The sequence below is a fragment of the Sphaeroforma arctica genome (genome assembly GCF_001186125.1).
Source record: "Sphaeroforma arctica JP610 unplaced genomic scaffold supercont1.423, whole genome shotgun sequence".
Taxonomy (NCBI): Eukaryota; class Ichthyosporea; order Ichthyophonida; genus Sphaeroforma; species Sphaeroforma arctica.
Window position 1 is genome coordinate 57,169 of NW_014040135.1, and position 11,629 is coordinate 68,797.

General features: G+C 47.3%; 2 protein-coding genes across 3 annotated transcripts; one reads left to right on the forward strand and one right to left on the reverse strand.

Annotated features, from left to right (window-relative positions):
- Positions 1–223: 223 nt before the first annotated feature.
- Positions 224–4,881, reverse strand: SARC_06112 (the record flags this gene model as incomplete). Of its 2 annotated transcripts, XM_014300004.1 has the most annotated exons (4): positions 224–2,356; positions 2,405–3,117; positions 3,285–4,023; positions 4,391–4,870. In XM_014300004.1, 4 exons carry the CDS (start codon positions 4,868–4,870, stop codon positions 224–226), a joined length of 4,065 nt encoding a protein of 1,354 aa, XP_014155479.1. The 2 variants fall into 2 exon arrangements, with proteins under 2 accessions (XP_014155479.1, XP_014155480.1); XM_014300005.1 differs by having other exon boundaries at positions 224–3,117; positions 4,391–4,881.
- Positions 4,882–9,476: 4,595 nt separating this feature from the next.
- SARC_06113 (hypothetical protein) lies at positions 9,477–11,320 on the forward strand (the record flags this gene model as incomplete). Its single annotated transcript, XM_014300006.1, has 3 exons — positions 9,477–9,641; positions 10,299–10,401; positions 11,130–11,320. The coding sequence occupies 3 exons, from the start codon at positions 9,477–9,479 to the stop codon at positions 11,318–11,320; spliced, it is 459 nt and encodes a 152-aa protein (XP_014155481.1).
- Between the last annotated feature and the right edge of the window lie 309 nt (positions 11,321–11,629).

Consider the following 11,629-nt stretch of genomic DNA (forward strand, 5'->3'; position numbering starts at 1 on the left):
GCATGTATCTATATATACATAGCTAGTTGCTATATGCATGTCTGTATAGTTATTATAGTCGTTATATCTATGTATAAGTACTTGCTATATCGTTATATGTATATCTGTTATCTGTAGCTCTATATACCTAGTTGTTTGTAGCTCTACAAACCTAGTTGTTTGTAGCTCTATAAACCTACTTGTTTGTAGCTCCACAAACCTAGTTGTTTTTAGCTCTAAGAACCTAGTTGTTGAGTGTGACATTGCTCATGGCAGTAGCGATACTCGCCGTCTTGCGCAATGCATTAGTGGGCTTCGGTGCCATAGCCCACGCGGCTGTGCGGTCGGTTGCACTGGCCTTCTGCGCCACATCCTCCAGGCGTCCCTCCATATCCAACGCAGGCCAGCTTCTGACCCCGTGTTGGCCACTCCTAGTAGGACACCCCATGTATTTACCCCGAATACCCGTCACCTCTCCACTGTCCACAGTCACTGGCTGTGTGGCCTGTGTGGGCACTCCGTCGCTGTGATTCTCAAGCGGCGGCAGTAGCTCAGTCGGGCACTGCGTGGTAGGCGAGTGCGCCTTCTCCGCCTGTGTGTGCCCTTCGCCTGTTAGTGTGTGGCCCAGTGCCTCTGCTGCGCCATCCGTTGCCCCACACGCCTTATCTGTGGTGCTTGCCACCACTTCGTCGCGTGCAGGGGAGCGTTTCAACAACAGCGTAGGCGCGAGCCATGCGGCTGTCCTGTCTGCTGGGCCGTTCTCCAGGTGTGTCACACGAGTGTGTGATGCGCTGGGCAGCACAGGCGCGTGCCCCTCGTCGCCGTAGCCGCTGTCACGAGAGGTCTCGTCGATGGTGTCTAATGCTGACATGCTGCTGACACTTCGGTGCAGGTCGAGTTTGAACTCGTCGCCATAGCTACCAAACACCGCGTCTAGATCACCCAGTCCGCCGAGTCCCAGATCCAGCTCCTGCCCGAGATCTAGATCTAGATCTAGATCTAGATCTCCGGGCGCGTCCAGAGACGGAGGAGCGGCTGCCTGGTCACCGCCACTCAGATACTGTGTGTGAGTCATATCGTCAAAGCTGTCGTTCAGGTCGCTGCAAGAGGTGCCCGCATAGTCGCGTGTGGCGAGTGACGTGAATGTGGAGTACGCCCCGGCGTTGAGTGTGGTCAGCCCCAGCAGACTGTCCACCTCCGCGTCCATGCAGAAGTTGTCTAGGCTGGACGGGATGGTCATGCCACTCAACGGCCCAGCCTCCACCACGCCTGCGCCTGCTGCGTGCGGTGACTGGTGTGTGGTGGTATGGAGCCCGTCGAAGGATATATTTCTTTCTTTAAACGACGCGAACGTTGTGGGGGTGTGTGTGGCGTTGAGAGAGTGTGTGCCTGTGCCCCCAATGTCCTCCTCCGATTGCACCAGCTGCGCCGTCACAAGTGTGTGTTCGCTTGTCGTGTGCATGCGCGTGTGCGTCTTTGTAGCGTGCACGTGCGTGTTTGCAGCAGGCGTCTGCGTCTTTGTAGCGTGCACATGCGTGTTCGCAGCAGGCGTATGCGTGTCGTACGACTGGGCTGTGGTGGTGTGATCTGAAGTGGATGGCTGTGTGGCCATGCGTGGTAGCATGCTCAGGCTGTGTGTCTTGTAGCTGGTGGCATCCGACTGCGACAGGGACGAGCGTTTGCGTGGCAGCTTCTGGCGCTTGTGCATGTGCAGTGGCGTGTTGTGTGTTGTAGCTACCCCCCCTACATTCGCACTTTGCCCCCGCTCGGTCGCTTCGCGTGTGTGTGTGATGGGCTGGAGTGGTCCCATACGCCCAGTCTGCTCACCCTCGGGTGTGTCTGTGCCCTTGTTGTCGCGTCCGAGTGTCGTCCCTGTGGCTGTGGTGGGTCTGCCCCGTTTGCCGAGAGTGGACTTGGGAGTGTCGTGACTCATCGCTCCTTTACCCGTATCTTTGGTCTGGGACGCTTTCCCTGCCTTAGCCTTGGCTTTGGCTTTGGCCTTGGCCTGAGTGGGTGCTAGCTGGGGGGGCGGGGCGTTGTACGGTGACTGTGGCAACCAGCTCATGAAGCTGTCGTGACTAGCACAGTTAGGGTTCATCTGTGTTTGCGCGTATGCTCTCACCTGTGCGTGTACCTGAGACTGTTCGTGTGCTTGAGCCGCCTGTGCCTGTGCCTGTGCCTGTGCCTGAGCCTGGGCCTGGGCGAGTACATGAGCCTTCACTTGTGCTTGTGCGTGTGCATGAGCTTGTGCGTGTGCATGAGCTTGTGCGTGTGCATGAGCTTGTGCGTGTGCGTTCACCTGCGCCTGTGCCTGGGCCTGCGCCTGTGCCTGGGCCTGTGCCTGTGCCTGGGCCTGCGCCTCTGTGTGTATCTGTGCCTGTTGCTGTGCATGTATCTGTGCCTGTTGCTGTGCGTGTATCTGTGCCTGTTGCTGTGCGTGTGCGTGTATCTGTGCCTGTTGCTGTGCCTGTGCCTGCGCCTGTGCCTGTGCATTCACCTGAGCTTGCATCTGTGCTTGTGCTTGTGCGTACGCATGGGCCTGGGCCTGGGCCTGCGTGAGCATGTACACGTGTGGACTTCCATGTGCGCTGTGTGCCCCCTCACTACCTATACTCATAGCTCTGTGCATCTTGATCGGTGCTGGAGATATGGGAACGTTCTTAGTGGTCTGTTGACTGGCCTCAAACCCTCGCATCTGCTTAGGGGTGCCCATATCCGTGAACATAGGTGACCCCGTGTCCGAGTACATAGATGGCAGTTGAGGGTTAGTCATGCTGTACATTTGTTGCAGCACCTGCTGATTGCGAACCTTCATGATGTTGTGGCGTTCCATGCGTGCCTTCTCCTTGATATTCAACTGTATATTCGCCCTCTCGTGGGCTTCTACCTGGGCCAACGCATATTGCGCTTGGACGTATTGTGCTTTCGTCATTACTTGGGGGAGTGGACTCGTCTCGAAAGTATCGTTGACTTCATAGTAGAGGGCAGCAGGCAGTGACATGGACGACCCCAGGGGCTCTATATGCATCGGAGGCATGCTCATCGAGTGCTGTGACAAATTGCGACTGCTACCTGTGCCGTGCTCCCTACCACTGGCTTGAGTTGGGATCCATTTCCCTGGCGAACTTGCTCGAGGCGCTTTATGATGGATGAAGCAGACAAATCAGTCGTTAGTGGGATAGATGGCGTTCAGTAAAAGTACATTTATGATGTGGAGATGGTTATGGTACAGCACAAAGTGCGATATAAAGAGCGTTAGAATCACACAAACACGTGAATTGCATGAATATGTGACTGTGGCATACCAAGGCGACGGGGAGAGGTCATGGTTGCTCCGGGCTGCTTCCAGCTCTGTGCCACAGGCATTCCTGTGTCACCCCCTTCGGACGCTGAGTCCGATACCATGCTGTGTGCACCCAAGCCGTTCCCCCCGGGTCCGGCCGTGAAAGCTGGAGAGTACACTAGCGGTGTTGTGGTGGTGTCAGCAGATGTATGTCTTCTGTCGCTTATTCGTATTTGATTCTCATTGTCCACGTTCAAACTAGAAGCATATTTGCCCAAGTCCAGATTGAGGTCCAGCATGCCCATGCTATTACTAGAAAGTGGTGCATTCTTATAGTCTTCTGTCCAATCGATGCTCATGTGCTCGGCATCGCTCATGATCCGATCATTACCGATATCAAAAATACTCGCAATATGCACGCTCGGCTGTCCCACTGAGCTTGGTTGTGAAGGGGCCTCTTTTGTAACCGGGGCTTGCTCGCCTACAGCGTTTACTTTCACACCCACGCTTTGATCAGTCGTGGCCTTCTCTGAAACTGGTGCGTTCTCAGTTGAAACCATTTGTGTACTTTCCTTTATGGTGCTATCACCAACTTCGACGATAGACTCGCCGAGTGTTTCTGTATCATTGTTGTGCTTGAGTTTTATGTGCAAGCTAAGGGCATGTTTGCTTGCGTATACTTTCCCACACTCCTTCTCTGGGCACTCGACGGTCCGCGATAGCTCAGCTGAAGATCTACGCCGACGGGGCAACTTGTCCGTCTGTTTTGGATTTTGGCCCAGGTTTTTGATTAATTTTTCCATATATGCGTGTCGATGTACTGCTATATGTATGCGTGTCGATATACTGGTATAAGAATACGTGTCTCGTGTATCTGAGTTCAACGAGCGGTATAACTGCGAATTGCGAAAGTACTGGGAGAAAAGTTGATAAATAGAGTCAAACATGTGGCTAGCACTATCGTTGCCAACCACAATAAACAAACCCATGCACAACGTACATTGTAATAGGCACTGGCAGCATTTGAAAATATTATACATTTGGGCTCTCAAAGGTAATGCAATATACTATTCCCCCCACCCCCCCACGCCCCTCTCCCATTAAACACGTTCGTATTTCAGTTCGTACCGATGGGCGTATGCCGTTGGCCTGTGAATCTTTCGTCGGGGCAATATTCCTCTTTATGTCTCGAGTGTTTTGACTGTCTACCGAGGATGTCGAAGTAGAGGCTTTCAGAGTATTTTGGCTTCCACTCCAGAAACGATTTTTTGTCTTTTCATTCGGATACTGATAGTCGCGCAAAATATTCGCAGGCTTTGTCGACCGTTGCATAAGTGTATTCATATTCGCCTGTTTGTCGTCATTCAGAGATGTGGTAGAAGATTTGGAAGTAGAATGTACGCCTGTCTTCAAATTCCCTCCAATATTTTGTTTGACACGGTCGTTTGCGTTCCAATTTGGGTCGGTAGACGGACTACTGCTTTCAGAGGCAAGCTTTGTGCCTTTGAAATCATACATATTCATATGAGATGGTGCTGTGCTTCCACGTGCATCTACATTGCCTGGTGCTGTTGCATGCGTGCTATGTGCATACTTATTAAAATCCATGGTTTTAGTACTCCAGAACAATAGGAGAAGAAATTGGCTGTCCGCTGTTTATATGATATAATACACTTTCGAGATATCAAACGGCTGTATCTCTAAAGGATCATATTCAGGCGGGGCCAACTTCGCGTACGAGTCTCTAATTGTGAGCGATGATAAGTCTCTCCAAAGCTTGTATATAGAATTTCAGAGAACAGAAACACAAAATAGAAGATTTGGGGAAACCCAGATGATGTACAATCCACCAATATGCTGGATTAAAGTCAGTTATGTGTATAGAATCATTGGCGTCTTTTCGACACGGAGGTGCGTAGATTGCGTCGCTTGCATTTTCTCAAAATAGTCTATTATCACTCTTCTTCTGTGCGGCTTGAGTCCTTGACTGGCTATCATCGATATAAATTTGCGTCGCAAACCAGTTAAATAGCCCATATAATACTCTATTTGTTCGAAATTTTATTCCCAAATGGTACTACTACTGTCGGTAATAAAGACATGATATAGGTAGGGTACGAGGCAATGAGCTCTATACTTCGGTTCATCGAGTATTGCCAAATATGCTGAAGTGTGTAATTTATTTTTATAACCCTCCAAGAAATAATCGGACAGCATCCATTGGCTAACGAAGAGCACTTCTATCCAATAGAACGCCGACTTCTTGTTACTTCAATTTGATTGAATTATCTCTAAAGCCGCCATTTAAGACTACACCAGTACACCTTAGCAATTTTGTTAATAATTTTATAGCACATGGCTACGACTGACCGGCTCTGAGCTCTGGAATTCCGAATTTGGTCCCAAAAAAATATAATACAACAAACCTACTCGTATATTTTTTAAGTGCATACTTACGCTCAAAGCAGTCTGCGGGACTGCCGTCTAAGTCTTATCTCTCTCTCTCTAGAGTCTAGACTCTCTAGTAGCTCTACTACTACTAGAGAGTACATAGAGAGCGAGAAAGTGTGCGAGAGAACGACGCACTCTACAGTGGCCTATACTCAACAGTAAGCACTCAGCATTGTCAGACTGTCTCCAGCCTACAGCGGTTAGCAGTCCTGCAATCCTGTATTCTGCGCTTTCTGCAGTCTGCAGTTTTTTCTCACAATAACGATGGAAGGTGGGATGACGGACACTTTGTTTTGGGCAGATTTATCTAGAAACGAACTGTTCAGCTTGTCCCTCTCTATTCCTATTTTAAAATAGTTATATCTGTGTATACATTCTAAATAGATTCTGCATTAGAATCTGTATTATTGATACAAATTTTAAATAAATAAAAGTTGAGTACACATTCCATCCGCGCTACATTGATAGACTTCAGATTACGATTCATGATTTCTTCTTGTGTTGTAAATACACAGTTCCTAAAGGATTAAAATTTAAAAGTGCTTTTATTGGGAAGTACAAAGAAAACTCAATCAAGCGATTGCTCCACATCATGCTGTTTGCATGATATAAAAGCTATCTTTCTGATATACTACCAATTCTTGGAAGCAGACGGTTGCTACGAATGACATGTATATGTGCGCACAAGCTCATAGTCTACCCGATGGATATCTTTCGTGTCGAAGGATCATCCACTGTTATGCAAAGGGAAATTTTATTTTATTTTGAGATTGCTTGCATGCTCAGTTTCAATGTGTGAGAAATTGAGAATATGTCGACAAAGACCTTTCTCCCGATTGCAGGAACAATCAATCTTTCGATTTGTTGGAAAGCATCGAATTGTCCAAAACCATTCCCTCGAATATTTATGAAAACGATTAGAACTCCATCTCTGGCTAGCTAGTGAGGGCCGAGCTTTCTTTCTCAGTTTTGTTATTGACCATGTGGGATACATGTAAACTGTGCTGTATGCGTTTAAAATATGTACACGTTATAGTATTTAAAACTCAGTACATATTATATTCTGTGACGAATCTGATCCCAAGTTCCCAACCATGACGGGAATAAAAATTGCCTGCAGACGGCCAGAAGTCAGATGTCCGAGATGTGTGATAGATGTGCTTTAGCATATATTTTTTTAAATGGCATTTTTTAATGTGCTTTAGCATATATTTTTTTAAATGGCTTTTTTTTTAAATGTTGCGCATGCAGCATGCCTGCTTGCCTCATTCGCATGCCTGATGCACAAGTATTGGTTGTAGTTTAAAAACACAGTGCCGTCACTGCCGTGAGACGAGTGATATTGCGGGGTAAAAGTTAAAGATATTGAAATGCTGGAGACCGACTCATAGACTCACCGAGAGTCTGTGTCTCCGACTCTGGGAGGCACCGAGTCAACGACTGACCTGCCGAAGTGCCGATACGGGCATACGGCCCTGTGAGGCTGTGTCCTCACTGTCCTGTGACTCTGTGAGGCTGTCCTGTCCCCATTCACCTGTGTCCTCTCTCTAGAGAGACTCTTATGACTGGTCGCGGCTGCCACTGCAAATTGAAATTGCAATATTTAGACTACCCTAGATCTTGGGGCTTCCCCGACAATCTTATGAGTTGTTTTACATTTTATATATATAAATACGTCTACTCTCTCCACTCTCTAGTAGTAGTAGTAATAAGTAGAGAGTCTGGAGTCTGGAGTCTGGACTGTTGAATCACTCTCTCGAGTGTGTGGACTGTTAAGGGTGGCTGTGTGGCGTGCGAGTATGGGAGTGTGTGACTGTGGGACTGTGGGCTGTGGGTTTTTGGGAGTTGGGACTTGTGAGTTGGGACTGTGGGCCAGACTTCAAGACGTGCTACAAATATTTGAAAACGTAAACATTTAAACGTAAACCGTATAAACGTTTTCGTTTAACTATATTAAGCGTGGGAGTCTGGGACTCGACAGACGTCTGTGAAACTGTGAAGTGTGAGACTGCGAGTGTGCCTGTGTGTGAGTGGTGTGACTGCTACATTTATTTTTTCTGGGTTGTTTTTTTAAACCAACAAACAAAATAACAAAATGAAAAGGGGACATAAAACACGGCTAGAGCGCCTCGGAGACCAAAAGTGTTTCTTGAAAGAGGGAAACCAAGAACTCCCCATTTACTTTCACTCAACACCCACACAAATACGCACTGTCATTCAGTCACACCCGGGACGGGCCCACAAAAGTATGCTCTATTTTTTGAAACAAAATTCCCTTTAGGATCCCTCGGGGGCCTCTTTGTGGCCTACAAATGGGGAAAGGTATTCCGGACAGATTTAGCGTTCCGGACAGATTTCAAGTTCAATAAAAGAAATAGGGAGTAGGGACTCTTCACTCTACAGCTACGCTTTCGGTGAAAATAAATATTTTCTCTGAACTGGAAACGCGGAGCTGTTTATAGTCGTGTCATTTTGTTATCAATCTGTCCAACTGTCTACAACGCGTCATTTTGACAGTGACAGATGCAGTCGAAGGATTACATATCAACCACATGACGATGATGCATACTACACTGCACGTGAGGACAACAAGTGAGCAAGAGAGAACCCTCCAACAAGAGTGAGGCATGGATTATCACTTTACAATCGACACTGAGAAACACGCGTTTTGCATGGCACTCTCAGAGTTGTTGTTCAACCTCGTAGACAGGTCGTAGAAACCTTCTGGTACACTTGTCGAGTAGTAGTTTTCGCACCGAATTGTTAACATGTTGGGTAAGAGTGGTGTGCGCAACTGTGTGGCCAATGAATACAAGAAGATGGCCAAAAGGCTGAGGCTACCAGTATGAATAGATTGTAGTACGTAGATATTGGATGAGTGATAGCGCCAACTTTGATGAACGACTAGAGGTATAGGGAAACACCAACAGTAGTAAATGACTACGTATAAAAAACACGAATAACCAACATATGTCCTGTGCCGTTCGACTGAGTGCACTTGTACGAAATCCCGACTGATATGGCACCAGGACTTGAGGGATGTTTTAGTATCATTCACAACGTGTTGGTATATGGCTAGAGGTAAGTGGCCCTTCTCCACGCGAGTAGAAGATCACTTGTATACTTGTTGTATGCCACCTCAGACAGGAAGCTATACTTTGGTACAACACGAGGTAAACTTTTCTATACCCGAACTACTTTGCTGAACTCTATAAACCATACTTCACTATACTACGAAGTGCATATGCTACACCTAATTACGAATTGCAAGGCGATATTCTTCAAAAGGGGCTATACTGTGCTTGTGACAGAGAGAGCTGTAGCCAGCATATAACCTTTGGTTGTCTGCTTCTAACTTTGCCCACACTATCGTTCCTTGTACTTGCCAAGTATACACTCTATAGCGACCCTTTTATTTCTTAAGATACAGTTCAACGAAGCGCGCGTATAGTGCTGGCGCATATATCGCAAACCCGTATTAGTATTAGTGGGCATTGAGAACCACATAATACTATAACAGCAGCATCGTTGTATTTTCTGTAAAGTCCTGGAAAGCAGGCTGGGTGTGGCATAGAGTGGCTTATCTGTTATCACGAGCAATTGTCTTCTGCTTGCCTATATGTGCTGAGCAGTGAGACTACGAAAGCTCTTGTACTCTACCAATCACCAGAGAGCAGCACGTCATACTCGTGCGCATTGGTTAGATACAACCCTTACCTTAAGACCGATCCGTAATTAAGGAATACAAGTACCGTGTCAGAGTATGCAGCCCATTAAGGATGTGCTCAGAGGGGATATACTATTGACCGGCGTGACCGGGTTTGTGGGTGTGGTGACGCTGGCGAAGCTCTTGCGGCACGCTCCTCATTCAAGAGTGTTTGTGCTTGTTCGCCCAGGGAACAAGATCGGTGCTCGAACTAGATTTGAGGTAAGTAGCTACGACAGAGGAGGTTCTGCACCAGTGATCCTTGGGTTCCATGTGTGTTGTCGTGCGCTCGTATTCTCACCGGAATGCAGAACATGGCAGACAGTTCACTCGGCCTTCGTATATGGAGGTCTCACTAACGTAGAGATGAGAAATCAATTGTAAGTAGCGAATTAACTATACAGTAGGTAGATAGCTCGTATGTCAACAGCGAGATGCGTTTTGGATACAACATTCCTCTCCAATTTCACATTTTGCCGAACATTACCATCTGTACACCATCGATGCAAACGTTCGCCCGTGCTGTCATGTTGACTTCAATTAACACTGCCGTAGAGCTCTTGTACAGTGTGTGTCAGTCAGTTGTACTGGCCACTACTACCATCAGCGACATCTCACTGCCACTTGTTCTTGGTATAAGTTGGCATTACACCCGTATGAATTGCCTTCATATTCCGTGCAATCGGACATTTTCGTATCGACTCAGTGAGCGCAATGCTCTAGCACGGATCGTCCACTACCTACTCCCACTCGAGCCATTACGTCATTACGTTGTTGCATTGGTGTGCATAGATATACCATGCTCGTACAGTTGTATTCTCCTCGTGTAACTCATGTCTTCTACTTACACTCTCGTCATCTGTTCCACTGTTTCCGCAGACCGTGTGTGAGCAGAATGGCATCCTGTTTATGGGACTGGACATCGCACGAGTGCACGTTGTGTCTGGTGACATGACCGCGTGTGATAAGATCAGTGCGGAGGGTATGAGTTGGGGAGCTAGTCCAACCTATGTCACGTTTGTGTATGCCCACGTGGTACCTGAGTTGCAGTAGTTGTGTTTTATTGTGCGTAGCGTATCCCAATGCTGTGGCTGTTTGGGTAGACTAAGACAGAGTAACGTTCGCGTTAGAGAATATGGTACCACCTGTGTACGGATGCATGTTTGCTTTGTCGGTAGTAGTGCTCGCCGAATGCAAGCATGTAAGTGGGACGCGTATTGAAGTAGATGTACATATGTGCGCTAATGAAGTCTATTTCTTTCGTATATAAGACTTGTGGTACATACACATGCAACGTTTTTGTTGCATTTGTTTCGTGTTGATGGTTCATTCATATAAAACGTGTTTGCCCCACATGTATACAGTATGGTGTATCTTGCATTCCGAGTAGTTATGTGTTACCAACATCGCAATCTACCTATCCACCGCCACCTACTTTCTCGCCTCAAACAGAGCGATTGCAAATCTGCAATCATGTCGTCTTATACAGAGTGGTTATAGGTCCCCTGTCATTACATTGATATGGAGCGTACATAGCCCCTATAACTTACGACGTTAAAACATGTGTACACACTCACCTAGCAACAGCCATACACCCACTGAGACCATAAACCCACCACCGCCTATGCACTACAAACCAAGGAAACAAGGCATAGACGTTCCACACCTAACATAACATCATTACAAGCTCCATCCCACACCTCTCTGTAGATGTCGCAACACTACACAACGTCACCACAGCCATTCACTGTGCGGCCTCGACAGAGTGGCGGTCTCCGCTGCCTGAGCTACTGAAGATCAATGTGCATGGAGCAGTGGCCCTGTTCACCTTCTGCCTGACCCACTTGCCCAAGCTGCGGTCGTACGTGCACACATCCACCAGCTATTCGTATGTTGTGTGATGAGTGTGTGAGAGACCCTCCTCTGGTAGTGCCCACTCCGTTGTGGTATAATATGCATGGTTACAGGGTTTTAGGGTTCATACTCGTGCATATGTTTTTACCAGCACATACTCGAGACCTAGTGTGTGCTTGTATCCCGTGTGTGCATTTTGTCCTCGTGTCAGCAGCCTGACACTATATCTATATGTGACACTTTCAGCCAGATAAGTCAGGTATTGAAATACAGCACTACGCTTGAAACATTTACAGAACCACTTACAATACTCACAATGTAAAACACACATATAATATATATATATATGTATATAT